Source organism: Neocloeon triangulifer, unplaced genomic scaffold (genome assembly GCF_031216515.1).
Source record: "Neocloeon triangulifer isolate White Clay Creek 2 clone unplaced genomic scaffold, ASM3121651v1 ptg000002l, whole genome shotgun sequence".
Lineage (NCBI taxonomy): Eukaryota > Metazoa > Arthropoda > Insecta > Ephemeroptera > Baetidae > Neocloeon > Neocloeon triangulifer.
This window is the reverse complement of record NW_026775545.1, coordinates 4448864-4475698: the sequence shown is the minus strand read 5'-3', so window position 1 is coordinate 4475698 and position 26835 is coordinate 4448864. Positions and strand designations below refer to the sequence as shown.

The 26835-nt window shown below is 34.7% G+C and overlaps 5 protein-coding genes across 8 annotated transcripts; 2 read left to right on the top strand and 3 right to left on the bottom strand.

The window, feature by feature from the left end:
• Positions 1 to 365: 365 nt before the first annotated feature.
• Positions 366 to 1443, bottom strand: LOC132205182 (large ribosomal subunit protein P2). Its single transcript, XM_059634110.1, has 3 exons — positions 1316 to 1443; positions 862 to 1034; positions 366 to 617 (listed from the first exon to the last, which is right to left on the bottom strand). Exons 2-3 carry the CDS (start codon positions 1031 to 1033, stop codon positions 448 to 450), a joined length of 342 nt encoding a protein of 113 aa, XP_059490093.1. The 5' UTR covers position 1034; positions 1316 to 1443; the 3' UTR covers positions 366 to 447.
• Positions 1444 to 1501: 58 nt separating this feature from the next.
• On the top strand, positions 1502 to 3918 carry LOC132205177 (leucine-rich repeat-containing protein 47-like). Of its 2 annotated transcripts, none has more exons than XM_059634098.1 (8): positions 1502 to 1658; positions 1891 to 2555; positions 2624 to 2808; positions 2864 to 3031; positions 3093 to 3322; positions 3382 to 3484; positions 3543 to 3692; positions 3784 to 3918. In XM_059634098.1, exons 2-8 carry the CDS (start codon positions 1934 to 1936, stop codon positions 3892 to 3894), a joined length of 1569 nt encoding a protein of 522 aa, XP_059490081.1. In that variant the 5' UTR covers positions 1502 to 1658; positions 1891 to 1933; the 3' UTR covers positions 3895 to 3918. The 2 variants fall into 2 exon arrangements, with proteins under 2 accessions (XP_059490081.1, XP_059490080.1); XM_059634097.1 differs by having other exon boundaries at positions 1513 to 1669.
• Positions 3816 to 23857, bottom strand: LOC132205180 (Golgi SNAP receptor complex member 1). 3 transcript variants are annotated; one of them, XM_059634108.1, is made up of 7 exons: positions 23659 to 23857; positions 23401 to 23503; positions 23180 to 23255; positions 22923 to 23113; positions 22793 to 22864; positions 22506 to 22739; positions 3816 to 3849 (listed from the first exon to the last, which is right to left on the bottom strand). In XM_059634108.1, exons 1-7 carry the CDS (start codon positions 23693 to 23695, stop codon positions 3831 to 3833), a joined length of 732 nt encoding a protein of 243 aa, XP_059490091.1. In that variant the 5' UTR covers positions 23696 to 23857; the 3' UTR covers positions 3816 to 3830. The 3 variants fall into 3 exon arrangements, with proteins under 3 accessions (XP_059490091.1, XP_059490090.1, XP_059490089.1); XM_059634107.1 differs by lacking the exon at positions 3816 to 3849 and adding an exon at positions 15993 to 16154; XM_059634106.1 differs by lacking the exon at positions 3816 to 3849 and adding an exon at positions 22069 to 22293.
• LOC132205179 (phospholipase A2 phaiodactylipin-like) lies at positions 11132 to 22085 on the top strand. The gene is made up of 6 exons (XM_059634105.1): positions 11132 to 11363; positions 19686 to 19859; positions 20641 to 20774; positions 20829 to 20988; positions 21180 to 21365; positions 21679 to 22085. The coding sequence occupies exons 2-6, from the start codon at positions 19708 to 19710 to the stop codon at positions 21854 to 21856; spliced, it is 810 nt and encodes a 269-aa protein (XP_059490088.1). The 5' UTR covers positions 11132 to 11363; positions 19686 to 19707; the 3' UTR covers positions 21857 to 22085.
• Positions 23858 to 24255: 398 nt separating the features above from the next.
• LOC132205176 (cell division control protein 45 homolog) lies at positions 24256 to 26831 on the bottom strand. The gene is made up of 12 exons (XM_059634096.1): positions 26664 to 26831; positions 26451 to 26603; positions 26175 to 26381; positions 25931 to 26113; positions 25820 to 25881; positions 25602 to 25763; positions 25418 to 25549; positions 25160 to 25364; positions 24912 to 25106; positions 24615 to 24808; positions 24487 to 24563; positions 24256 to 24431 (listed from the first exon to the last, which is right to left on the bottom strand). The coding sequence occupies exons 1-12, from the start codon at positions 26712 to 26714 to the stop codon at positions 24367 to 24369; spliced, it is 1686 nt and encodes a 561-aa protein (XP_059490079.1). The 5' UTR covers positions 26715 to 26831; the 3' UTR covers positions 24256 to 24366.
• Between the last annotated feature and the right edge of the window lie 4 nt (positions 26832 to 26835).

Genomic DNA, 26835 nt, shown 5'->3' with positions numbered 1-26835 from the left:
AAACTTTTCCCCAAATTTGGTTTTTGCTGTCACGCGAAAATAGTCCCACAGTGCCACATGAACAAATTTTGAGGCGTGCACACCCTCTATGATTCATTCTACATACCCTACTCCCACTGCTTTTGATTCAATGTTTGATTACATTCAATAAAGCCCATTCACTAATGCATTAACTGGCAATTTGACGAAATTAATTAGAATTTAAAATAAGTACTTATTATGAGAGAGAGTAAAAAATGACATAAATTCATACCAATTTACTTAAAAATTCATAATTCAAAAAATTATAAGCTAAGAATGAGATTATTTGCAACATAATTATTTAATTATATATTGTGTATTGCCAACAAAGAAAGAAATTAAAGTAATTTTAGTCAGGTTTTTTCAATTTTATTTTTTGATAAAAAAGGTGGTCAAGGTTTGCAGACGATGGAATGAACTGCAAGTTTAGTCAAAGAGACCGAAGCCCATGTCGTCATCAGACTCCTCAGATTCTGCCTTCTTCTCTTCCTTCTTTTCCTCCTTCTTATCAGCGCCAGCAGCAGGTGCAGCACCGGCAGCTGGGGCAGCGGCGGCGGCTCCACCACCAGCAGGCATGGACGCAAGCTTCTCTTGTCCTGCACAAATTTTAATTAATTAACTTGGCTTTGGCAGAAAAACTCGGAAAAACTGGCTCATAATTTCGAGAAAATAATATTAGGAAACAATCAATTTCTTCAGGCGTGAAAACACTCATCATTAATCAGCCGAAAGATGGTGATTGGTTGTTAATTCATCATTGAAATTGATTCCTTTAGATAACTTTGAAAAATATGACAAAGTTTAAGTGCAAATTAATTTTAAATTGCAAATGAAAATTACCACTGGCGATGAGCTCCTCCAGGTTCTTTCCCTTGAGTTCGTTGATGACCTTGGTCAACTTCTCCTTGTCGACTTCAATGCCGACAGAGCTGAGGATCTTCTCAATGTCTGCAGCAGAAGGGCTTTCCTTGCCTCCAAGGGCAGCGAGCAGGTACGCAGCCACGTAACGCATTCTGCAAACAATTAAATGAATCAAACCAATTGATAAAACAAAGAATTGAGAACTAAAAACAGATCAATCGAACCACGAGGGAAGTTTAAAATAGTTTTGGCTCAAAGCCGGCAGCATGGTCAACGACGATGCGACCATGCGGAGTGAATTTTAGCACAAATTTTACAAATTTGTAGAGAAATTTCAATTTTTAATTAAGAGAGAGGATAATTATTACTAGTTTTCTGAAACTATAGGGCTAAATTCGCGGAAAGTAGGCAGAAAACTAGAAAAAACACTCACTTTAAGTCTGTCGACACGAAACGTGAACCACGAGGACAAAACCAATGTTGAATCTGGGAAAATAAAGGGGGCGTTCGCGGTTCTCACGAGCAAAGCCACGGATTCCGAGGCGGGAAAATGTGAATTTCAATGATTTTTCGCACTTTTTTTATTTTCAAGTGTTGGTAATACTCACTAGATGGAAGCTCCTGTAACAAAATCTCAACAGTGATTGGCGATTGGCACGTCCAAGTGTTTCAACAAGGAAAGGCATAGAAAACAATCGTAGTAGCTAATATTCTTGCAATTTTCGGCACATTTTTCTCTGACAAAGAATTTTTGAGACACTTTGCGGAATCAACTTGTACGTAGCTGGTAAACTGACTGTTGAAGAAAATTTATCATTTTTTATTTTAATTACTCAGTTAAAATTATTTTCTCATAAATGTATTTCAAAAGTACACACATAGTTTAGTTTTGTAAAACTTCTCAACCATAATAATTAATTTGATTTAAATGTTGAATAATTTAGAAAATTTAAAATGCATCACAAAAAATAAATTTTTCTTATTTCAACTAAAATTACAATTTTGCAGATATATATTTGAGGGAATCTTCCTTCACCTTCTCTCCAACAAGATGTCCTGGCCAGAAGTGCTGACGGCAAAGAGCCAGAACCGGCACGAGTTGGTCTTGTCTGGCGCTGACATTTCCAAGCGAATCGAAGAGCGGAAGGGCCAGGTGGACCCAGCCCTGTTTGATCTAATCAATATCAACTATCTTTGTGTCAGCGAGACGTGTCTCAGTACACTTCATGTCAACGTGGCCAGGCTAAAAGGCCTGACCACGTTGGTCCTGCACACAAACAAGCTGACCCAGCTTCCAGACTGCGTTGGAGACCTGGATAAACTTAAAATCTTAGATGTGTCTCGAAATGAGCTCAGCGCTGTGCCAGAAACTCTCACCAAACTGTCCAACTTGACCTCTTTGAACGTCTCCTCGAACAAAATCGTGAGCCTGCCGAGCTTCAAGGACAACCTCAAGTTGAGCATTCTGGACGCCTCACAAAATGAGCTAGAAGAGTTCCCGGATTTGGTTTATCCTGAGCTGGCACACCTGGCCGAAGTCAAACTGAAGGCAAACAAAATTGCAGACATTCCCAGAAATATCAGCTGTCTCCCTAGTTTGAGGCTGTTGGACTTGGAGGAAAATTCTGTCAAAATTGTGCCAGGAGAATTGGCAGATAACTCGAAATTAAAAGGCAATTTAATAATTTTTATTATATGCTAAAAATTAATTTCAATTTTTTATGTTAATTTCACTTTGTAGAAGTCTTGCTGAAGGGCAACAAATTGAATGATAAAAGGCTGATGAAAATGGTTGACCAGTGTAAGCCAAAGCAAATCCTTGAGTACATCGGCAAAAATTGTCCCAAAGAAAAGGTTGAGTCTGGTGGAGGCAAAAAGGGCAAGAAAGGAAAAGGCAAGCAGCAGAGTGATAATAAAGAGGCAGAGGTTAGTCTTTTTGTCTGCATGTCTGATGCACAAAACGATAAAAATTTTGTTGAAGGTTGAAGATCTTTGCAATAAAATTGCAGTATTGCACGTCGGCGATGACACCCTGAAAGTAATTTCAGAGGACGAGACTGTCAAACTAGTGAGACCCCACATTGTTTGCTGCATCATTCGAGATGTCAAATTTACGACGGAAACTTTCAGGTCTTTCATTCAAATGCAGGTAAAGTTTTAATCTTAAATTCTCAACGACACATGAAATAATTTATTTGTTAACTTTTCAGACCCGTTTGCATGACACTACTTGTCAAAAACGGCAGCTAGCAACAATTGCTACCCACGATTTGGCTCTCTTCCCTTCTGGTCCATTGCAGTACCTGGCGAGACCTCCAGCCAGAATCAAACTTGTACCTTTGGGACAAGACAAGGTTATTACTGCAGCTGAAATGTTTAAGAATTTGCAAGAGGAGGCCGAAGAGGAAAAGAGGACGCAGTCTGCGTCAGGAATTTTTAGGTTTGTTTAATTAAATAAAAATTCTTTTTCCCGAGGTTTCTAATTTTTGACATTATTAGGTACCTGACCTTACTGGAAGGAAAGCAGGTTTACCCCTTCCTGAAAAATTCTCAAGGAAAAACTGTTTCCTTGCCCCCAATCACCAACAGCGAGCTTACAAAGGTACAATATCGACTGAAATTTACTCTCATGAATTATTATTTTATTTAATCAAATACAGATCACTGAATCAACAAAAGACATTTTTGTTGAAATCACAAGCGCTTCGTCACAGAATGCCTGCAAAACAGTCCTTCACCAGTTGCTCCTGGACACAATGGAGCTTGGCATTGGTGATTTTGAAGACGCGCCAGGTTTCCACAGTTTGAAGGTGAGAGTTTTTTTTAAATTAATTATGCATCCAATTTCGTTATAATTAATTTAATTCTAAATAATTAACATTACTACTTGTCTTTTTGAAGGTGCAACAAGTGCAAGTTGTCAATGCGGAGGGCACTCTGAAGGTGGTCTACCCATCCCGAGCCGACCTGCAGGTTGAAGAGTCGCAAAAGATTGTGATTATTCGAGAATAAAGTAAGTCACTTTGATAATCATCTTTTTCATATCAATTGTTTTAATTCCATACAAAACAACCCTTCTTAAAAAGTATTGAGAAATTAAAGTATTATAAAAAAAATTAATTACTTCACTTCTCTTGTAAGAGAGAGTGGTATGCTTTATTAAAGTCAACAAAGTGTGCTTCCTCACGTCTGCGTCAACTTATTTTAGTTAAGCAAGCGTGTCAGTGGGATAACGTCTCTCGTTTTGCGTGCATGCAAAAAAACGCTGCAGTGTGATGCACTTTACCACAGAGTAAAAACAAAAGCATGATGCATAAAATTCGTTTCACGCGCCAGTGAGATATGTGAATCTTTGCTAACCGCAGACATCTGATGGAAAAAATCAGTTTTTTTTTAACATTTGCATTTTTGCCGAAACAAATTCCACCTTGAAATACTTCAAAGTAACCACTTGTAACCAAAATTGTTGAACTTGAACAAACTGTTTGCCACTAAGCGGTGGTAATTACGCAGCTACATGAATCAGCAAATTGACCAATGATCCACTACTTATTTTTACATTGACGAGGTTCGCCCGCAGCGCTCAATAGAGAAATTGGTAAATTCGGCAAGTGTGTGACTTTGACTTTGAGAAAGTGCGGTGCCGTTGGTAATTACATAATAAGACGCCATATAATGTTGCTTCTACGCACTATTTCACTGCCACAGATATTAGCAAACTTACTGACATGCAATTAAAAAGTAAAAGAAACGAACTTGCATTAAATAATATATACATCATTCAAAAGCTTTATTAAGCTGATTTAATTATCGTCTGTTTGCTTAGGAGTAAAATTAATCGATTAAATTCTTCTTAGGTTGGCTTTCTGATATTTTAATTTTAATGAAAAAAATGAACGCTTCGTCTATGTTTCTCTTTGATTTTTTTTTTCTAAAAAAAAAAACGAAATTTTTACTTTGTGAGATTGGAAAATATTCTAGCAAAGAATGAAATACTTGCGTAATAATAATTTTTCAGCACAAATGAAGTATAAAATGGGGAAAATGACCAGAGACTAACATCTCAAGCAAAAAAATCGCCAAGAGTTAAAATGCGGGGGCTTCGAGAGGGGTCTGAGCTGAATCAAGCAAAAGCAAACCGTAATTAGAGGAATAGTAATTTCAAGCTTTATAAGGACACCTGAAGTTGGAAGTTCACAAGAGAATAATTGTTATTTTAATTAAAATCCAATTAACTGAAAACATAAAGAAATAACAAGTTATTTATCTGCAGATCAATCTCTTGTTCCAGTGTTGTTTCATTGAACTTAAAAAGTTCTTTAATTATATATTTTAAAGAGTGAATTTTAATTGCGCCCTATATCACACATTATTTTGTCTATGTAAATCGCCTTCATTTTTTTTTTTTATCTCAAGGGTGAATTGAATCATGTAATACGGGAGTACAAATGAAAACTGTAACAATGTCATCGTTAATTCTCACACAAATTTTGCAAAACCTGTTCTCGAAGGCTAATCTTAGATTCGGTGACCACGACCAACATATGGACTTACGGGAGATTTCCTAGGAAACAGTTCTACGTCAACAGAGTCACTGACAGCAGGGTTGCGAGACACTTAATCTGCCCTTTAGAAAATTTGCCAATTTTCGTTCCCTTTGCGGTTAATACTTTCTTTCGAATCACGTGAGAAGCGATTGTTCATAACAGTAACGTCGCCGACTGCCCGAGAAAGGATAAAGCAATTATTTTGGCTCAAGCAGCTCGTAATTGCATCGCTCCCACGGAAAATTAGTCAAAATTCATTCAAGTCCAGCCTTCGCCCCTGCAGAAATTTCCCAGACGCTCATACTTTTTAATGCACCTGTTTCGCAATTCCGGTTGCATCACCTCCATCTGCAGGCGCGGAGAGATGAACGCTCGGTGCAAGCAAACAAGGTTTTTCCTTTTTGTTCTTTTCGATTGTCGCGAAGATTTAAGGAGACGCACCCATTCGAGATCGCAGGTCGGCACCTTGAATTAGGATGAACTTGTTTGTCTTTCTTCCGAGATCTCGCGACCTTAGATCAAGCGAATTTATTAGGACGCCTTTGTGATTCACTGCGTCTGAATAGGTCGCTGTATTTTTGGACCAGTTCGGAGAAATAAACGTAGGCGAATTTGTTTGACACTTCCGCGCGGCGGGTCTGCTCTAGCCGTGGCAATGAGTTATTTTTTAGGAAGCACGTCCTCATTAATTTTTATTTATTCACAATACTTCCGTTCAATTCAATTTTTTCTTGTTTTCGCAGTATACGACATTGTTTTAACTGGTTCGGGAAAGGCAAATTATTTTTTTAATACAAGCTTTCCATAAAATTTAGTTATTTATATAAAAAGAGAGTTTAACTAAAAATAAAATAATTATCATAATGACATTAATTTGTTTATGTATTCGACAAGATAAAGTTTCTCATTTTATTTTTGATAATTTTGAATAATTATAGACGTTTTAGATAAACAAAACATTATTATTTAATTGAGACGGTAGCATATTATTAATATCATGTTTGGAAAATACTGAAAATAGATTATAAAGCATAAACTTATTTTTTCTTCTTAACTTTTGAAATTATTTTATAGGAGATGTTCTTGCAATTTTCAAGATATCATTGCATAAAACTTTGCCAATGGTTTCTAATTATCTATAATTTTAGTTTGCTAAAATAAAATAAAATTTTACACTTTGAATGTCCTATTGATGTAATGCAAATATGCATTTTCCAACTGATTTGTCGTGTATTCCAATGCAGTTTAAAAAAATAATACAATTAAATCCTTCAAGTGTAAGAAATCAATTGAGAAAACGGTCAACCTTCAAAGATCCATTGCCGCCATCAGGAAATTCCAGCGTCGTTTGTAATTTGGCCAATTGTCTCTATACTCTTAAGTTGGACCCTGATCCAAAACAGCTGTTCTGGCAAGATTTGGGTCAGTGGAAGGAAACCGCGGGTGATTAATAACACATCGGCGTTAAAATTATGTCGAGTCATATATTGGTCCAGCAGTCCACTCTTCTAATGGCATCTCGCGACCATAAACTATGCATTCCACACACACACTCAAGTGCCGAAAACGAACGGCCTTGCACCTCTTTCTGAACGACCTTTGCGACGCCGCGGGTCATAAGCGGACAATAAAAGATGGAATTTTATCCCTCTTTGGCGCCGTTAATCGGACGAACAATGAGAATGAGCAAAAAAAATGTCAGGTTTTTTACGCCTTGACGAGGTTACTTTATTACGCATGTGATTTCATTGCGTAATAAACAAAATTATTAAAAAAAAGTAAATATATCACTTTTTTGTAATGCTTTTAGTGCTATCATCTGGCCATCATGATACTGCATCTTATACTTCAGTGTCGTTGATGGATCTAAAATTGATTACAATTATTTTTTTATTAATTTTCTTTCACAAATTATTTAATTTAAGTAATTTAATTTAATTATATTTAATGAGCATAATTTTTTTATTGAATTGCTTTAACGTTATCCGCAAACGGAAATGCACAAAAATATCAGTATTCAAATAATAGAGTTCGAAAGTTTCTTAATTTGGCAAAAATCAGAAAGCAAACCTATTGTTCTAGGATCCATTGAAGTCACGGATAAAATGTAGTAACACATATCATATCAAGTATCAAGTGTTTTGAATACAAAAATATTTAGTGACCGTCTCATTTTGAACTGTGTATACGTTTTGACGAAAGACTTTCTATTCAAGAGGGAAAAAATCAAACCTGAGCCAGAGTCGAAAATCGTTGTTTTCGAAATGATTTCTTAACCGACGCACTATCTTTACGGAGATTTATTGCGCGCATAAAATAAAGTAATTTAAGCAGCTCATGAAATTAGGAGCAAATTAATGTGCGCTCTACCATCATGTTCGAGGCGCCGAGTGGCAATTATCGCCACTAATCGGATAAAATTCGGTTTTATTAATACAAGAGCTCTTTTATAAGAGAGCCTCTGGCGGCTGTTCCTTTGATTTCAACTTCCGAGACGGTTTTATTATAAATTGGGGAAACTATATGGTCAGACAAAGCTCTGCCTAAGGTCAAATTTATTCTGCCGCAAATATAAATAAAAGGTGACAACCTCTCTCTCGTAAATATTACAGTCGAGCAGATCAGCGACCAAATAAAAAATTCAAAGACCAAGGCCAAAGTCATCCTTTTTTCCAAGAGATGCTCACGGGGCCTTAGATGATGGGAATTTTATTCTATTTTCACACAGCAGTGCCAAAAGTCAAAATAGCACGACACATTTACAGAATTAGGCAACCTATTAATGTTTGTGTTTGTCATTTATATTTATAATAAACTTCTTTTTTAAAGCTGAGAATTTTTATGGAACACGTTTTATTTTACGTCGTGTTAATTATTGAACGTTTAAGGGTCATTAAAAGCAAATAGTTTGAATTTATAATGAAACCAAAATTTGTAAATATATTATAAAACAAAACTACAACAAAAGCGATTAATTTCTGCATAACTTTTTTTATTTATTAATTTATTTTATTGAAAACAAATTTCAATTTTCTGATGATTTTGAGTGATTTTAAGTATTACTTTTGATCTACACAAGTCACAAACCTAATTAATTTAATTAAATTAAAAGTTAACTAATTTTGAGTGAAAAATGCTTACATGTTTTGTAACACCAAAGATTAATGTAACTCTTCAATAAAAACGAGTTTAAAATTTTAATTAATTAAAATATCTCATTCTTATATTTCCTTTTTTATTAAGATTAATTTAATGATTGTCAAAAGTAAAAAGGGATTGGATGTAGGACATAGCGAATAAATTAAAAATGAAAAATAACAAAGTCGCCTTCCATTGGAGTCTTCCGAGGTTAAAAGCAACCCTGGCTTGTACGTCGTGTCCGAACGTAGATCCAATTATTCCAATAGATAAAACCAGTTTCATCGGGACCGCCAAAGTAAAATAGTGCGTCATTATTTTTTTGACACTACTTTTAATATTATGCGAGCACTATTAAGGAATAAAGTTTCAAGTTCACGCGTGTTTCGCCGCGTCTTGTGACATTGGCACTAGAAAGAATTCAGGAAAAGTTGTCTTTTTTGAGGTTACGCATAGCCAGAGTGTTGACCTCTGAGCGAGCCAGTTTTTCCCTTTCTATCGCTTCTTGTGTTGACTGAGAGTGAGAGTGCGTAGGGGCCTTAATTGTTTTTTGATAAATCAAAACAGGTGCGGGCGCTACCGCTCTTTAGCGAAAGCCGCGATCATTTTGTTACGCGCCGGAGGACAAAAACTTCAGGCGCCTCTTGTTATGGTAAGAAAATAATAATCTATTATTATATTTGCTCTTGATTGGTAAATTGAATTTGTTTGTTTTTCGTGGCATTAATAAATAATCGAGGAAAAATACACAAATTTCCAAATAGCAATTTTGTTTACTTACGAATATCATTATCATGAGTGATTTTTTAAATATGTAATAATTTAGCATTTCATCTTTCACCCAATTTATTTGGACAATGTTTATTTGATAAATAATATTTTGTATTCGTAACTGAAATTGTACTCTTCAGAGCGCATCGACATGCTTCAAATGTGGTGATATTTTGGCGCCATCCTCTTCTGATGTAATGTGGGATTGAATTAATTTCATGCAGGCGTGTCATTGCCTCTCAAAAAGCAGAGGACTAGGTTGAGATTGACCGGTTGGTGACCCCAGCACGCGAGGTTCTACCTTCAGGACACTGTCACTTTCCGTCCAGCATCATTAATTCATCAAATTGTCAGTTTTTTCTCAATACCAAAGGCGCCGTTCAAAAATTTCTATTCAAATAAAAATAATTATGTGCGTAGAAAAAAAATTATATGGATATTTTTGTTTTGTTAAACTTGACAGAGAATTAATTTAATAAATTGATTTGTATATCAAAATATTTTTCTTTTATAGTATATTTTGTTTTATATTTTGTGATCGGGCAATTACTGCTCCACTTTATCTGCTACAAGGCAATTAAATTGCGATTGATATGTAAAAGTGTGCCAATATATTTAATGATACACCCCACTTCTCAGACAACGGCGCAACACCAAAATAAGTTATAATTACACAATTTACCTTCATTCGACCGCACAATTACTCAAATAAAACATTCGCTTGATAACATTTGATGGGTGATGTGTATGTAACATTACAGGAACAACAACCTTTTATGCTGGTGTAAAAATGTAAGCGCCTAAATTACTTACGTTCTATATATTTACAGCTGATGGAAGAGATATGGCGCTATCAAACTCCACTATCTAATGCCCTGGTATGCATACAAAACAATGATTTAACAAAATCCATTGTCAGCGTGCATAACTGTGAGCAGGATAGTGTCGTTGCACTCTGGTAAATGACACCGATTTGCATAAACATCTCTCATTTTCAAGTTCAGTACCCTCATAAATATTTTGGGCGTCAATTGAACAGAATTTTTAAAGATTTTAGAGAATTTTTAGAGATAAAAAACATTATAAAAAATGTGAAAATTGACAACAAAAAAATACTTAAAACTGAAAAGATCACATTAAATCAATTTTATAATTCAGGAAATTTTTAAATTCTAAGACTCGACTTAAAAATTTATGTCTCATTTAATTAGAATTCAAATATTTATTATATTACTGTGATTTATTGATTGAAAGGATTGAAAGATGGTTTAATCAAGATTTGACTGCAAACTCTACATATAAACACTAAACCGCTCCTTTTGTAAACTACTCAGAAATTAAATTAGTAACTTTCATTTAACTTTTGACTTATCGCCTTTACGTGGAATTACGTTCCACCAACAATTCAATGTTTCTTGCTTAAGTGTTGTTTCATGATACTCTAAAGAAATTTTTGTAATTCACTTTTTTTTGGATCGATTGATTTTTTATTTTTTTATTTCTGCATCCCCAAATGTTTGTTTCAAAATATCAAATATAACATGATAAAATTTAAGTGGCAATATTGAGCAATTTAATTTAATATTTCACCAGAGAGCGAAATTTATTTTCCTCGTTTAGAAAAAGCCAGTCATTTCCCTTTTAACCCTGTGTCGAGCGTCGCGCGTCATCATTTTCCCCGAGATTAATTTTTTTCAATGCCAGCGGTCAGACCATCTAATGATCGCCGCTAAATAACCTCAGCATTTTGCGTTTTGTAATATTGAAGAAAAAAAACTTACGCGTTCCTCTCAGCATCGGGGCGGCGCGATTTATAGAGCACGAAGACAGAGGTGTCGCGAGTGATATAATCCATATTTCCGCACGCAGAGGAATAACGACCTGCAAGGTCGGCTCGGCGGCAGGTGGCGAAGGAAGGGAGGACCGCGCCAGCATGCGGCTCGAGTGCAATCCTAGCCAAACACAGTTCGCCGTCGACATTCCTCCTGAGTGTTGCTGCACCAACAACAACTCGTCCAATTTCAGGTAAATGATCGATTTTATTACATTGACTTAATTTTACTTTTTTTATCAAAAGTTTCACAAAAAAATGAATAAATTTTATTTTTCAAATATTTTAAGTTTATTATGCAATATACGAGGAGAACATTTCGAATTAGAAAACATTGTTGAGTTTTTTTCCATAATTATTTAAAATAAATTGATAAACGCACTATCATTTCTGGCTATCAAATTGACAGGAAATTTAAAAATTGAATATAAAATTTTTGATTTAATTAAATTAAATAATTATATTTGTCTTCGGCTATAAAAGTAAAGCATTTCTAAGTAAGCAAATTTTAATTTATTTCTTGGAGCGGTTTTTTTTTTATTTTGTAAGAACAAGAGTAATAATTGTAACTACTGTATTTGATTTCACTCTATTTACTGTACAGTTTCAATTTTTTTAAACTTTTTATTTGCTTATGTATATAATTTTTCTTTTATTAAATTTTCATAAATTTAATGCAAGTCACGAATCATGATTAGTTTTTGAAAATGAATACACAATAATAAAATAAAAACGAAACTTGAAAATAGCTTTGTTATATCATGTCGATGAAAATCACCTCTGTCAATGTTTGTTCTTATGCCAAAAACCCAAACAAGCCGCAGAAAAGATTAAAATTTTATACACTTCGCTTTTATTTAATAGCTTGAGCAAATAATTGTAATTAAACAACCGTGTTTTCCTACCTTGAAATCGTCTTAATCAAATGAGAGACGCACGACGCAGCAGATGAAAATGCAACTGCATCGCGCAAACATTTGCATAGGAATTAGAGTCGCGGTTGCGTTTCCGCGCGGCTGTTTGTCCAGAATCGCGACAACGTGTTAATTCATTTACTGGGGCTCAAAATGCGCTCTTTATGTGGTTCCGACTAACAAAAGTGACCTTATGAGATAAAAACAAAACCGCAACTTCCCTTGAACTCTCAAGTTTAATAATTTGACACTTACTTCATCGATATAAAAATTTAAGCAATTTAATGAACATGTAAATATTCTCAACATTGAATTTGAATTTCCTGAATGACGAGAGTCAATAATGACAGCAAATAAATATTTCAGCCAAAACCTGTACTTACAGGCAATTACACAACTGACGGGAATAATAGGAGATCATGACTCTCATTTTAACTTTATTTGTCAAAAAAGAACAGAAATATAAATATTTTAATAAATCTCAGATAATATTTTTGTTAAAATTGAAGTTTTAAAATCATCTATTTGTGGAAAAACCATCTGTTGTCACTTACTTCAATTCCAAATACTTGTTTTGCAATTTTGCAATTGTTTTGTCAATACAAAATTTCTTATTTTCACCTTAAACCGAATTTTTTCCTTGAAATATAGACGATATTTTTTTTATATAAATTTTTTACCTAAAATCAGCGTAAAGCACTTGATTTTAATTTAAAAATAACGAACTATTTTTCACCTTTTGGGTTTTCTCCACCTTAGAATTCTCTTTTTTGTCGGTATTTCAGCTGAACAAAATCACCAATTCTTCCCAAGCCAAAATTAAATAATAAATCTCCCCTTATGTTTAAGACTGTTAAATTTGAAAAAAATAATATTTAAAAATTAATAATCAATACTTCTTTTGTATAAAAAGCTTACGTAATAACTAGAAAAAGAAATAAGAAATGTACATTTTTATACAATTTATATCTCATTATAATTCAGTTGTCATATACAAAGTGAAAGACTTTTTCCAAGTACATTTTGTCAGAAGCCGTATAGTCTAATTTAGTTGTAACGACGTCCTTGGTCCTAACTGCTGAATTAATAAATCCCCAGCTTGCGTCGTTTTAATTTCAAATGCATCAGATAAAAGAACAACACGTTTGTCTCTGTGGCGAAAGTAACGAAATTAACTTAAAAAGTGATTCAGCGTGTACCAAGATAACAATTGCAAGCTTCAGAAATAGCACACATATACGAAGTTACCGACAATGCAAATATTACGTGCAATACAGCGTAATGAAATTTTGAAGGTTATTGTGTCAACCCGCTCTATTCAGCCGCGAGCAAAATTTTGCGCGACTTTTTATGCGCGCCGCATTAGAACTTTACTTTGTCTTGCCGGCGAGATCTGTTTTAAATGATACAATCGTCGTGCGCAGAACAATAAAATAAAAATAATAATAATAATAATTGGAACTCCGCAATTGCTTGCCAAGCGCCGGGCGATGGAAATTTGCATTTTCATTGTAGCGCCATGGGCGCCGAGAGTGGTCGAAATAATAAAATTTAATCAGGCCAAAATATGTGTTTGTTTTCATGTTTTTAACTGACTAAAGAAATAATTAAGGATAATTTAATTGTAAAAAATTTAAAATTGATACAATTTGTAGTTTTCAAATTTAGACTTATTTAAAAAAAAAATTCTTTTATCCCAATTAATAATTGCTGCGTATTTTAGGATCTCAAAAATATTGCAGTTATATTCGGTAAATTTATTTTTTACTAATAAGTCAGCAACAACAATTTAACAATTACATTTTTAATCGGTCCACTATTTGATTAGTTATAATAAAATGAATTTTCTAATCACTTAAAATTAGTTATCTCAATCTGATTTATTAAATTATAACTTACATAAAGCAAGGACAAGAATTACAATTTGATCTCGTAAGAAAATTGATCAAATAATTCCCAAGAAACGATTCTTATCTACATGTGAAACATTATAAATGCTTAAATTGCAATGCAAGCAGGTGTCCTTGCCTCAAATAGGCATTTTATGAAAGATGCGTGCACAAATTTGCAACACTCCCGCGCTAAATTCTATCCGACAAATCTCACAATAAATAGTGCTAAACTCTTGTGACAACCATTTTACTCCCGCGCACAAAGAGTTCTCAACCATAAAAATTTAACTCCTTTTTGTGCTTTTCTGCACAAAAGCAATAACTTCTGTTTCTTTGTGTGAAATAATTATCTGCCGAGCACGCGTCTCCTAACACATTCTTTGGCGAGAGCCTGCAGGCGCGTTCGCATCACAAGATTAATTAAATGTAATTATTTGTGGTTCTCGCGGCTATTTAGGCACTCAATGTTCACGCTTACATGCCACGCCAAAGATGTGTGAATTATTGTGCTGCTGTGCGAGCAATTTTCACTAATCACTCTAGCCTTAGAATACTTCACACGCCATCGTTAATTATAATTAATTAAAAAGTGCAAGGATAAGAAAAAAAAATGCATTTTTTTTTAAATTCTGAATTTTCACATGGAAGGATTTATGAATCACAAATCACTTCCCTGAGGAAAAACGACAGAATTTTTGTAGTGTTTTATATATTATATTATTTTAAAGAAAAATTTGGTTTAAATGGAAACTGAAGCCAGGCTTAAAACTTGTTGAAAAAGTTGAGATTTTTAAGAAATAAAAATTCCTGATTTTATTTTTCATAAATATGGTGACATTAAAAAAAAACACTAGGTTCTAAATTTAACACCAGACCAAAGATCGGCGCCTTCTGGGTTCAGCTGTCCCTTTACTTTTTGTTAATTTTAAAAGCCCAGATTTGTTTTTTCATCATATCCATTTCTAGTGTTAACTTCAATTTAATTTTTTAATCAATAGATCTCATAATTGTAACTTTTGTTTGCAGAAAAAGCTGACAAGATGAGCATTTTTGATTCGCAGCAATTAATTTTGAGATAATTTTAATCCTCTTATGTTAAATTTAATCTAATATTACGTAAAAATCTTGTTTGCTTCACAACCCTGGAATTATTGTTCCCAAAGTGAGAGGAGAATAAAGTCAGTAAGTCTCATTCATTCATAATTCAGACAGTAATGTGCAACCTGATATGGAAAAAGTGTTCAACTCATTGTCGTGTACCTTCGCTGAATTACTGCAAATTGAAGTGCGACTCCTCCGCTCTCAGTGTTGCACAGCAAAATAAATTGCATAATAAATGGCAGTTTCGTCTTCGGCGTGACACCGCGGTGCTCTCTGCTCCCGACGTTGAATAAAAAAAAATGACAATGTGAAAGAGACGAACAACAAAGAGATGCATTCATTTCGCGCGCATTCTCCGCGATCACGTTTTCTTTCCGAAGTCGATCGCCGATCATTTCTGCTCGACGTATAATGACAACTTGTGAAATTGGCTCGTAATCCTATTTGAAAAAACAAAATGTAGCAACTGCCAATTGGAAAGGTTATATACACCGCTTGTAATATAATAATCCCCGTGCTCAGGTGGCTGCAGTTTGTTCATTGTTTGGTGATGTATTGACTTCAAATCGATTCAATTAATTTTATTGTGTTCCTTCGACCATCACACTCCCTTCCATTTAACCTAATTTAAATTTTTTTATGATCTCTTTGCAAATGACGCTACCTCTTTATTTGTCTTTGTAAATAAATTTTAATTGGATATGAAGGTAAAAATTGCATCCATTGCGGAACACTGAGCGCTGCAGGGATGCAATTTTAATTCAATTCCAAGAGCAAAAGTAATTAGAATTGCAAAACTCTGTACCAACAAAGTCAGAGAGTGGAAGAATAATTCATCGTGTTCTCTTATTTTCCAGCAAAGTTGAAATTTAATCAAGACAGTTGTTGTGTTTCGGGGCAGATGGGACGTGAGATACAAAACGACCTTTACCTTTCTTTTCAGCTCCTGCGTTTTTGATGAAAACTGCGTCTATATTGTTAAGAGTTTGAGTCAGCGAGTTTTGAATGGTTGTATCACGAGGGCAGGCAGGCGTGAAATTATTGCAGATTCGGTTGCACGCCAGTTGACCCGTTGACCCTAAATGCAAAAAACTGCATAATTTCGTGCACAATAGACATTTGTGCATCGTCTGGAGAAAAATGAGTGCATTGCATTTTTATTGAAATTTTCTTTCACAATTTTAGACATATTTGTTTGTCGCTTCAAAAATTGAAATTAAATCTTAAAATATAAAAGTAATATCAAAACTTTGACTTGTGCTTGGAAAAAAACATAAAAACCGTCACAAATTAATTTGTTTCAAAAAAAAAAAATCAAATTCTTTATAATAATAAACCATTACTGTTATTTTCATTGCAAATAATTTCATTTTTATGTATTTAAAAATAATTTTTTTTACTTCATAATTACCATAATTATTTATTTTACTATTTTCTTTCAATAATTTTTTCCTTTTGGTAAATTTTAAATGTTTCTTTATAATTGGAATTAGTAATTTTTGGATTTGCTGCATTTTTTTCTTCAATTAACATTTAACTAGCAACAAAGTTATTGAAATTAATTTATATTAATAATTATTAAAATCTTATTAAAAGAGAAATGTGGGAAATTTTAATACTACTTAATATTTGTTGTAGTTCATCAATTTTGTTGACTATAATTTTTCCAGTTAAAAAATATATTAAATTGGGAAATTAATTCTGCTAAATCAATAACAAATTTTGGCCAAATTCGTGAAAGTACAAGTGGGCATTTCTCAATACAAACGGGGTCAATTTTGTTTAAATATTATGTAAAGTAATAAATAAGCAAACATAAAATAGCGAGTACGCGTCTACGTGCAGAGTTCGTAGGGTTTCGGTGGTTCGCGCAGGAAACAAAGAAAATCGTACGGCGCCGAATAAACAGATGACATTCGAGAAATCCAAGGCCAGTTTGCTCTTTTTCTCATCGCATTATATTGCACGAATATTTGCACACTCACGTTTTTTTTTGTATTTATATTTGAAGCGTTATATTATTTGATTAAGAGTCCCGCGTGCCCTGCAATTAGCTAATAGGCTAATAATTCTGCCTACTCGGCGCGTGAACTTGAGGCTTCTGCCTGCCTCCGAGCAAGGTGCGAAAACTCACGCACTCATGCACGCGAGGAGGAAATGAAAGTTTGAACTTTTTTTAGGAAGATTTCTTACAGTTTCTCAACTAGGCTTTGTTTTGTCACCAGAAAAGGCAACTCCCTGTGACATGCAAAAACGAAATTTGTGAGCAAAAAAGGCACAAATGTAAACAAATATTTTGTTCCTGATAAAATACTAGACTATAATTTTGTGCTCATCCTTGGGTTTTCTATTGTGCCTTTTGAGAAGAGGCGTTAAATCTTTCAAAGCGGTCGTAAAATCTTGGGTCAAGAATTTTGTATTTATTCTAGATGGCAAAATTGTTGACATCTCTAGGAACTGAAATAAACACTCATTAATTTCGGCTGGGGGACAGAAGTGCATTAATTTTATACTAATATGTTGCCACACACTCCTCTGGCCACGCATGGACCTTGAATTTCGAAAAGCAGTGTCAGGGCTCAGGTATACGCTTCAAACGAAATCAGAATATATTGAGAAAAACGATTTATTTTGAACATTCTTTGTTTGGGACACTGAATTGCACAAAAGCCAGATTTTAGAATAATATTTTTTTTTTTTCAAATTTTTCTTAGGTTTAAGTTTAGAAATAAAAAGGTAAACGCGTTTCATAGTGATTCCAACGAACATTTTATAGTACATAATTATACTTTAAATGGTTTTTCGAATCACAAAATAGAGAAAAATTTAATTACAAAAATATCACCAAAATTAAATATGCGTATTATCAATAAATTTTATGGTTCTTTTCCGACAAATACGTTAAAAAGGTGGTTACTTATTAGTCACGTCCATAAATCTAATCAATAGATGATCAAGTTGCCCTGTATCAAACCTATTAAACGTATCTTGAAACTACATCGATTACTTTTTTTATTATTAAATTTTTATCTATTATTTAATTTTGAAACAATTTATTTTACTACGAAGCATTCCAGAAGTTAAATAATTGATTTTTTAAGATTCAGAAAAAATGGAATGAGTTGCAAGTTGCAACTCTCAATATAATTAATTCTAAAAATAAAGATCGATTGTTTTTAAAATAAATAAAAAATTCATCAATTTTCATTGTTGAGGCGTGTCAACTTGAAAGCTGCAGATTTAAGCATCATGATTCAGCGTTTTAAGTTTTTTTCAATTTTTCCAAGCAAGTCATCGTTCAGTGCCAAGTGTCCAAAGTCTCAATGATAAAAACGCTCTCAACCGCAAAAGTATTACTTTTTATAATCCCCGGCGAATCTTCCACTTCAGAGGCAGACCGCAGAGAGACGGTCGTTGCGCTTCTTTCAAAGGGTTTTTGTTTGCGCAAGGCGTGCAAAAAAGATACAAATGAAGGGAAGACGTAATAAATAAAGAAAGGCGCTCTCGAGAGAGACAAAGCGCCGCGACCGAATAAACGAACTGCACCAAGGCCGAGCCAACTAACCCCTAAGACAAATTCGCATGATAATAATTGCAAGCATTGCCATGACTGGGCACATTTTTGCGGCCGATGACTATTACCGTCCTTGTCACGCAGGTGGATTATAAAAAAAGGGCTTGATGAATTGATTTGCGTGCTTTTGTGCAAGGGAACTCCCAAGAGAGGGCACCTTCAGGGTGATTGATGTGGACTGGCTAAAGAAAAATGAAGGTTCCATATTTGTTAAAAGCTTAAATTGTAATATGAAGATCTGGTAATCTGACTTTTTATTCAACTTAATGTCAGAGTTCAAATAAAATAAAATTAAACCAAGAGTTTTAGACACAAAAATTTTGTAGCATAAGACATGAATTTAAAAAAGTATTTTCTTAGCCCATTACCCAATATTACTGACCTATTATTTGAATTTTGTAGAGTAAAATAATGAAATCAAACAAAAATAAAAGAAATAAAAAATTTGAACAAAATATAATTACAAAACACCAACAAACTGCTCTTGTAATTAAAAAGTGAAACAAACTATTTTTAAATGCAATGAATAATTTAGAATTATGTATTTCTTTAAATTGTTCAACAAATTAGGATAATTTATAAAAATATAAAAATTTCTATATTTTTATTATTTTTGAAATTGCTTATATTATTGTCTTTAATAAAATTGATTTTTAGCGACAAGAATTTACTGTTCTTTAAGTCAAGTTTAATGATTTTTAATGTATTTTGATGAAGACAGTGGATGTCAAATTTCTCTGCTAGCTACTTCATATTTTTTGGCACAGAAGCCAAGAGAAAAAGTTCAGGAAATGATTTTATTTTGTATTTACATGAAAAATAAAAATCGTGAGCAGATTTGAATAAAAAATGAATTTCACGATCTTTTGCCGAATTCGCTTTGATGCATTTTATTTGTGCCACTTGGAAAGCCCGGCGGTTCCAACCTGCATCCAAATGAGCCATTTGGCATAGTTAGTGGCGCAATAAATTTTGCTCCGCGCGCATTACGCGAATGATAAAACACAAATCAACTTCCATTGTTACTCATTGCAGAGCGCCACCTGAATGAATAACGATGGCGAGTGCCAGAGAAATTTGGTGCACTCTTCTGATCGCGTTTTGCTCGTCGGCGGCAACGGTGATCGCGACTTCGGAGCTCTTCATGGACTGGGAAGGTCAGCGCTTGCTCAGCATTTCGTCCGAGCGCTGCCAGGTTTTCGTCGACAGGTGAGACGGACTTGAGGAAATAATTTTGCTCCGGAATAAAGAAACAAATTATAATGTTATCTGACCCATTAAAATTTATGTATCTCGGAAGCGACAATGTTGCGTAAAAAACCAGGGAGATAATTTAATTAGACAGACCTTATTCTGTCAATCAAATTTTTATTGTGACGTTTAACTGTGAATAAGTCTCATCTTCCTACAGAGGTGATTTTATAGGCTCAACCTTTAGTTAAAAAAGTCTCTTGTCAAGAAATTTCTTAAAATTCTATAATTTTGAGCTTATAAACTTAATGATTTCTAAAGATTGCAATTAATATAATATCAATATTTATCTTTAAAAATACCAATAGTAAAAATTAAAGTTTTTGGTGGAATTTCTGTTTATTAATAATTTTCATGCATTTAAAAAAATTAAAATGCATCTTAAAAAAGTATTTTTCTGTGATAAAAAGTACAAAAAAATGTCTTTGGAAGTCTCAAATATTTTGAATCAGAATGACATGATAATATTTGCAAAGATCGATTGACAGTGAAGTTAAGAGGGAGTTAAAAAAAACCAAAAATAAGGCTATCATCACCCACCAATTGATGTTTAATTAATTATTTTTGAGTTACGCCGTTGGTTGGTTTTTGAATTATAATATGGATTGGAACTTCTTTTCTTGCAGAATTTTATGCTACATTAATTAATTTTATTCTGTGGTGATTTTCCAATTTACTTACAATACTACTGAAGCACATTTTTCTACTGAAATTATTTAATAAATTAAATTTTTTATAGCAATGAAATTTCATACATGACGCAACGCAACTCTATTCAACACATTGGCCAGCAAGAGATGGGATACATGATTAAAGCGTGCAGCATGATGGACAGACCCATTCAAAATCGACCTGCTCTTTTTGTCTATCCAGGTAAATATGCAGTCGAACTTGGCTTAAAAACATGATAAATGCTTAATTTTTTAGGCACTAAATGGTGCGGATCGGGAAGTACGGCGTCATCTTTCAGCGAGCTCGGTTCTCTATTCAACGAGGACCGGTGCTGCCGAGAACACGACTTTTGCCCGGCAAGTCTGCGGTCAGGGCAGTGCAGAAATGGACTCTGCAATACTTCGCCGTTCACAAGGTTATTCGCTTAGACGAAGAGATGGGAATTTATAGTTAACAAAATAAAAGATAAAAGAAGGGATATTGTTTTGAAAAATGGGACAAAAAGATTTTACAACAAAGCGTCGGTTTTATCGTAATTATTATTCGTTCTTTCATTCTGACCACTAATTGCGTCTGTATGTATTTAATTTTTTTCTACCATTCTAGATCTCATTGCGAGTGCGACGTGCAGTTTCGGCGGTGCTTGCAATCAGTCGGATCGGCCGCAAGTCACGCGCTGGGCGCGCTTTACTTCAACATAGCAAGGGTGCCGTGCTTCAGCGCGGTTCGTCAACCAACAAGGGTTGCCCGCCTAGGGTTTGACACTGGATGCGACAATCCTTACTCGCAATGGTACAGAAATTTTATGTACATTCCTAGTTGAGAAAGGGCTTGGATGTGTAAAATGCTGCGAATTTTGCCAAAGAAAAATGCCAAAATTTTTGTAAATAAATTAATTGAACCTGAAGACTAATTTCTAGTCAGTAAACCTTGCTAATGAATTAATTTTAATTAAAATTACTTTAGTAAATTTAAATATAATCATTTTCACCATTCATGCTCTGATTTCATTTTAGTTTAATTAAATTTACATCGACATTCAGAGGTTTTGTAAATATATTTTCTTATCCATTGTCACGCTTTTTCTCATCATTCTTTGTCACAGCTTGGGCCCACCAAGGCGAGAGACGCAACCCACTTATCGCTATCACTCACTCGCGCCATACTCATTCCCTGGATTTGGCTCTCCATTCAGCCAGGTCTCGGCTCATCCATACTCGGCCGGGCCAAACAGGATCTCAAACGTCTTGTTTGGAGTGTTTAGACTTTTCGGAGTCGTCTAATTTCAATCGCTTTACAATTCCATCATCAAGACGAAAGTGCAAATCCTGAACATTTATAATTTATTCTGCCCATTTTAGTCATCTAGTCAGAGAAACGGTAAAATGGAAACTTTCATACTTAACTTCAATTACTTAAAAAGGTACCTGCGTGTAACCGCTCTACTTATGTTTTGTGATACCGATGGGTTTTTTTAATAAATACTTTCATTCGCTTTGCGTATTAAATCGCCATATAGTAGTTTTTATTTACATTTCATAGATTTTTGTAACAACAAACTAGTGACGCTTAGTCATAATTTAATAATTAAATAAACTATTAGAACGTAGATAGATAGTGCTGATGGTATGATAAATAAAGTCGTCGGGGAAAAGTTTCATTTTATTTCAAGCCCACATCAGTCGACTCGGTGTCGCTTGAGGCGGTCAATTTTGTGTCACTGATGAATTTTAATTATTTTGTAACTGTCCAATCAATCCAAAGGCTTTCATAAACAGAAACTTTTACTATTCCCCCTAAATAATTGTATGTTATGCAAAAGGACCAGCCAATTTATAATTTAATTTGCATGTGGCTTGCAAGGAAGTGTTTTGGGGCTTGGCCCAATTTAAAGGACGAAATCATATAAAAAAGAAAATAATTTAAAATTACCGGAAGGCGTAAAGCAGGAGCAGAACCATGCAACCACCAATGACCAGGCCCAGGATAAGCGAGTCTCTTCGCTTCCGCAGATTGACTCTCTGCAGAAGGCTGTTGATCAGGGGGAACCGGTTCGACAGGTCGTTGAACCTGGTCTGCAGCCTTTTGAAGTTGACCCTTTGGGCCACCAAGTTGTCCCTTGTTTCCACAGCTATGCTGATTTGGTCGTCCAAAAGACGGTCGGAACTGCACAGAAATTTAAATTGCGATTCAACAAATTAGAGTAAAAAAAAACGTACTTTCTTATGTGGTCATTTTCCTTCAAATAGAAGTCCATTCTTCTATTCAGACCTGATGATGTCTTGAAGTTACTGAAATTATTATAGCTTTATAAAAAATCTGATCAAAAATTTTTGATATCAAACATACTCGATATCTTTCCTGACGCTTTTCAGCAAATCCTCTCTTTCGCGCCTGGCCGTGAAGTTGGCCTGCGTTTTTCTGAATTCTTGTTTGTAGTCCTGCAGGATTTCCCTGTGTCGCTGTAAGGTGTGCAAAAGGGCGGCTGATGGAGTTTGGGCAGATGAAAATTCAGCCATTTGATCGTTTAAGTTTGAAAGCTGTTCCGACAAAAATTAGTTCGTATTTAATTATTTCGAAAGGAATTGTATAGTTTTGTCAAATACCTTTTCCAAAAGCGATTCGATCTCCAAAGCCATTGATTCAAAAACATGGTCAGGCCCGAGCAATGGCGCATTGTCACTGAAAAAAAAATAATGCAAAAATTTATTTCACTCCTCGATCACGGTTGTTTTGCGCTATGGCAACTTTTGTACATACACTTGGAAAATAATGGTCGACGTAATTTGAATTTATTTGATGTTAATTTTATATTTCCTTGACATACCTGTCCGACTTAACATTTGCAGACAATCCAGTGCCCAGTTTGCTGAATCCAACAAGTTTCAGATCAATTTCATTCTCAAGCTGACGGGCTTCTTTTCTCAGCCCTGTTTGAGAAAATTGATATTATGAAAATATGGGTGCGAAGATGATAAAATCATTTCTCTAGTTTAAAGCCAGTGAGTCATCTGTCATTTTAAATAGGCGAGAGCGAGATAAAAAAAAAATGAGGATAATTCGAGAACTCGACTGGACCTCTCACCTTCCCACGTCGGGCCAGCAGTCGTCGCTGCAGACATTTCTGCCGTTCCAATTTATGGATTATTTTAAAATTCGCAAAGATATTCGGTAACTCTTGCCAATTTTAAAATTATAACCGGCAACACGAAGGTTTTTTGACGACGCAAAAGTTAACACTTCATCACTTTCCATCCAGCTGAACTTGTTGTTGTCATTTTGGGAGCAGCGGTGGGGGGTGTGCACTGCTGCGTAGAGGAAAAAGGCGCGAAACACACGTGGTCATTGGAATAAGGAATTAATTTTTCTAATTTTTGTTTTGGAATTATTGATTTAGAAAAATTACGGTTAGATTGTTAACTTTAAGTACATGATTCCTGTTTTCAGGTTTGCTAGCTGCCCTCACAACCACTAGTTCCTGCGAGAAGAACTTCTTTAGCGTAGACGTTATGAAACAAAATGCATAAATTACTCACAATTAAAGAGCACAGAATTGAAACTAAAAAACTGAGAAGAGAAAGTAGTAAAATTTCCAAAAATGTAATTAAACAATTTATAAACTAATTTCACATCTTTCATATAAATTACAGGAAAATTATTAAAAAAAGAAAATATTATTTTACTTTGCATGACTGTAGTCAATTTATTATTGTTGTAAGTGTTCAATATAAAATCACAAACATCATTGTTTAAAATATGAAATCCATTTACATTATTTGTCACTCCACTGCAATTACTTCAAGACATCAATAAGGGCATCAAAAAATCTTTCCTGATCCTCTGCTTTGATCAAAATGTCTAGAAGAATTTTAAATTAATTTGTGAACAGAAAACTTGCAAATATTATGCTTACATGATGTGTCAAAGAGGTCAGAGTAAGCTTCAATCTGTGACTTCTCAGCTGCATTTTCAAAAGCTTTTCCAAAGAAGCTAAAGTAACAATAATGAAATAAAGTTCCATTTAAAATAGTTTTGCATTACTTTCTTGGGGACTCCTCCTTAATTGGTGGAATTCCTAGAAGCAACCGAATGCCTTCCATGTAGGGTGCAGAAATGATCAGGGGTTGGCTGGCGCTTCGTCTTGATTTTGAAGAGGCAACATAAGCTTCCAAGACAAATCTAGTTAGCATACCCAGGCAGTGAGGCTTCAGAAGTTGGTTGTAGTCAATGAGTCCCTGCAGTTACAAATTAAAATTTAGATTTATAAAATAAACTGTGGCAGACCATCACCAATTTTTTAAAACTGTGAGTGCCACAAAAAAAAAATACTTTTTATACCTCTTGAACTGTTAAAAATAGGAAAGGTCCTGCAGAATGAATAAGTCCCATTGTGATAGTGTTTCGAACAAATTGGAACATGTGGGTCAGGAGATCTTTAGATCGTTCGATGCCTTCGTCTAAAAGCTTACACTTTGCCCTTGTTAGAGCATCTAAGGTGTCCATGAAATTCACTTTAGGAGTCTTTCCCGGTTCCTAAATAAAAATATTTATAATTTTCTTTTTAATTCAAATATCAAGATTATTACTGTTGACTCAAGTAAGGTGACGAGGGAATAAATCACGTCCGAGGCAGAGTATCTTTGTCTGTAGCCGTATTGGAGAGTGAAGGACTCACATCCAACGCCGTCCAACCCATATTTCTCAGCTTGACTTTCCATCTTTTCACAGAACTCCTGGCGGAGCTGCAAGTCCATAGCACAAAATTTCTGTTTGCTTTGCGCAAGAGGAATTCTGGAATGTATAATCAATTAAACTAGTACAAATAGCGAGTTTGAAAAGCAAACCCCATGTCTGCCAAAAGCTGCTGAAGTCTTCTCTCTCCATTCAAACTCCAAATTTTCAACTTGCAAGCCGTGAACCGCGTGTTGAACAAAGAACTTTCAACAGACCAGTGGCGATAGAGCGAAAGTTGAAGGCTATATTTTAGGCTTCCGTCAACTGAGTTTCTTTAAAATTTTATTAACTTACTCTTTCTCAAATGTGACTTTGAAGATTGAGCCAGGATCTTCAGGGTCCAACTGATGGGAAAGCCGTAGCATGTGTGTTTGCAAAGCGCCTGCTTCAAGAATGAACTGGTGGCTTTCAATTTTGTCCAAAACCAGCTGCTCCGTCACTCCGACAACAGCCCACCTGTTTTTAATTAAATTTCATGTAATACTTTTGACTTCTCCAAAATATTTTATTACCATAAAATCTCCAAGTTGTCCTTTGTCAGTTTCCAAGCCAGTTCAAACATAATCGCGGAGCTCTAATAATAAAAATTTAAAACGTAAAATTCCAGAGTGGAAAAATCTTACAGATCGTCCATAGTAGCTGAATTGTGAATATTCAAACACAATTCTGTTCCTCTTCTCCTCCCACAACCTTTTGTCTCTCCTCTTCATGATGGCCTCCTCAGTTTTCCTTGCCCTTTTTTCGTGTCTGCCCTCTTCCTCGTCTCCTTCGGACCCACTAGAATTGGCCGAGTCTTCACTTTCACCCTTAATTAAAAAAAAGATTAATTATTTAAGATACACACAATATTCACTTTTCCAATATTACTTCATCGTCCCTGAAGATGTCATCAAAGTCAGGTACATTCTCATCGTCCTCAACCTTCCTCAATAACCTAACCTGGCTTTGGCTGTAAATGTTGCACACGTCTGTGGGTCTGTGGCTGTCGACGACAAAGAAAACCACATCAGGGTGTGGCTGCAGCTCATCTACAATGTCGATTGATCCTCCACAATTGATCAGAATCACGACGTTCTACAAAGTAAAAATTATAAATCACATGAAATGAGAATTAAATAAAATAATTATAAATGTACAAATAACCTCATTTGGTGTTTCCTCAAATTCTCGCTTCAAATCACTGACTCCTTGGACGGGCACCATTGTATACAAAATCTCGTCATATTTTAAGAGATCGTGGAGAATTTTAAAAGCGCAAATTGCATCCACATCATAATTCACAAAAATGATGACCCTCTGGAAAACGACATAAAGTAGAAACTTTTCCAAATTAGTTAAATATTTGTGAATTCTCACCTTGCCAATAAGGAGATCATAGAAGCCACTTTTCAAGTCTTGAATATACATATTTATCTTTCTCGTTTATCACAATTTTGCTTGAAATCTGCGGGGAAATGCTGACAAGGGCATTATTTTGGTTTTTGAGCGGAATCGCAGCTGTCCCTCAGCATTTTCCCGCTTAATTAAT

Bases quoted from the DNA above. Each gene is read 5' to 3' on its own strand.
- LOC132205179 (XM_059634105.1), top strand. From the start codon at position 19,708: ATGGCGAGTGCCAGAGAAATTTGGTGCACTCTTCTGATCGCGTTTTGC. The intron at 20,775-20,828 runs GTAAATATGCAG...TTAATTTTTTAG, and splicing joins TGCTCTTTTTGTCTATCCAG to GCACTAAATGGTGCGGATCG. The intron at 20,989-21,179 runs GTTATTCGCTTA...CTACCATTCTAG, and splicing joins AATACTTCGCCGTTCACAAG to ATCTCATTGCGAGTGCGACG.
- LOC132205180 (XM_059634106.1), bottom strand. From the start codon at position 23,695: ATGTCTGCAGCGACGACTGCTGGCCCGACGTGGGAAG. The intron at 23,256-23,400 runs GTATGTCAAGGA...TTTTTTTTTCAG, and splicing joins GCAAATGTTAAGTCGGACAG to TGACAATGCGCCATTGCTCG. The intron at 22,294-22,505 runs GTAATTTTAAAT...AAAATTCATCAG, and splicing joins CTCCTGCTTTACGCCTTCCG to TGACACAAAATTGACCGCCT.
- LOC132205182 (XM_059634110.1), bottom strand. From the start codon at position 1,033: ATGCGTTACGTGGCTGCGTACCTGCTCGCTGCCCTTGGAGGCAAGGAA. The intron at 618-861 runs GTAATTTTCATT...AAATTTGTGCAG, and splicing joins GGAGGAGCTCATCGCCAGTG to GACAAGAGAAGCTTGCGTCC.
- LOC132205176 (XM_059634096.1), bottom strand. From the start codon at position 26,714: ATGTATATTCAAGACTTGAAAAGTGGCTTCTATGATCTCCTTATTGGC. The intron at 26,114-26,174 runs GTAATATTGGAA...TTTTTAATTAAG, and splicing joins ACATCTTCAGGGACGATGAA to GGTGAAAGTGAAGACTCGGC. The intron at 25,882-25,930 runs GTAAGATTTTTC...TTTTATTATTAG, and splicing joins TCAGCTACTATGGACGATCT to AGCTCCGCGATTATGTTTGA.
- LOC132205177 (XM_059634098.1), top strand. From the start codon at position 1,934: ATGTCCTGGCCAGAAGTGCTGACGGCAAAGAGCCAGAACCGGCACGAG. The intron at 3,032-3,092 runs GTAAAGTTTTAA...TTAACTTTTCAG, and splicing joins GGTCTTTCATTCAAATGCAG to ACCCGTTTGCATGACACTAC. The intron at 3,485-3,542 runs GTACAATATCGA...AATCAAATACAG, and splicing joins CCAACAGCGAGCTTACAAAG to ATCACTGAATCAACAAAAGA.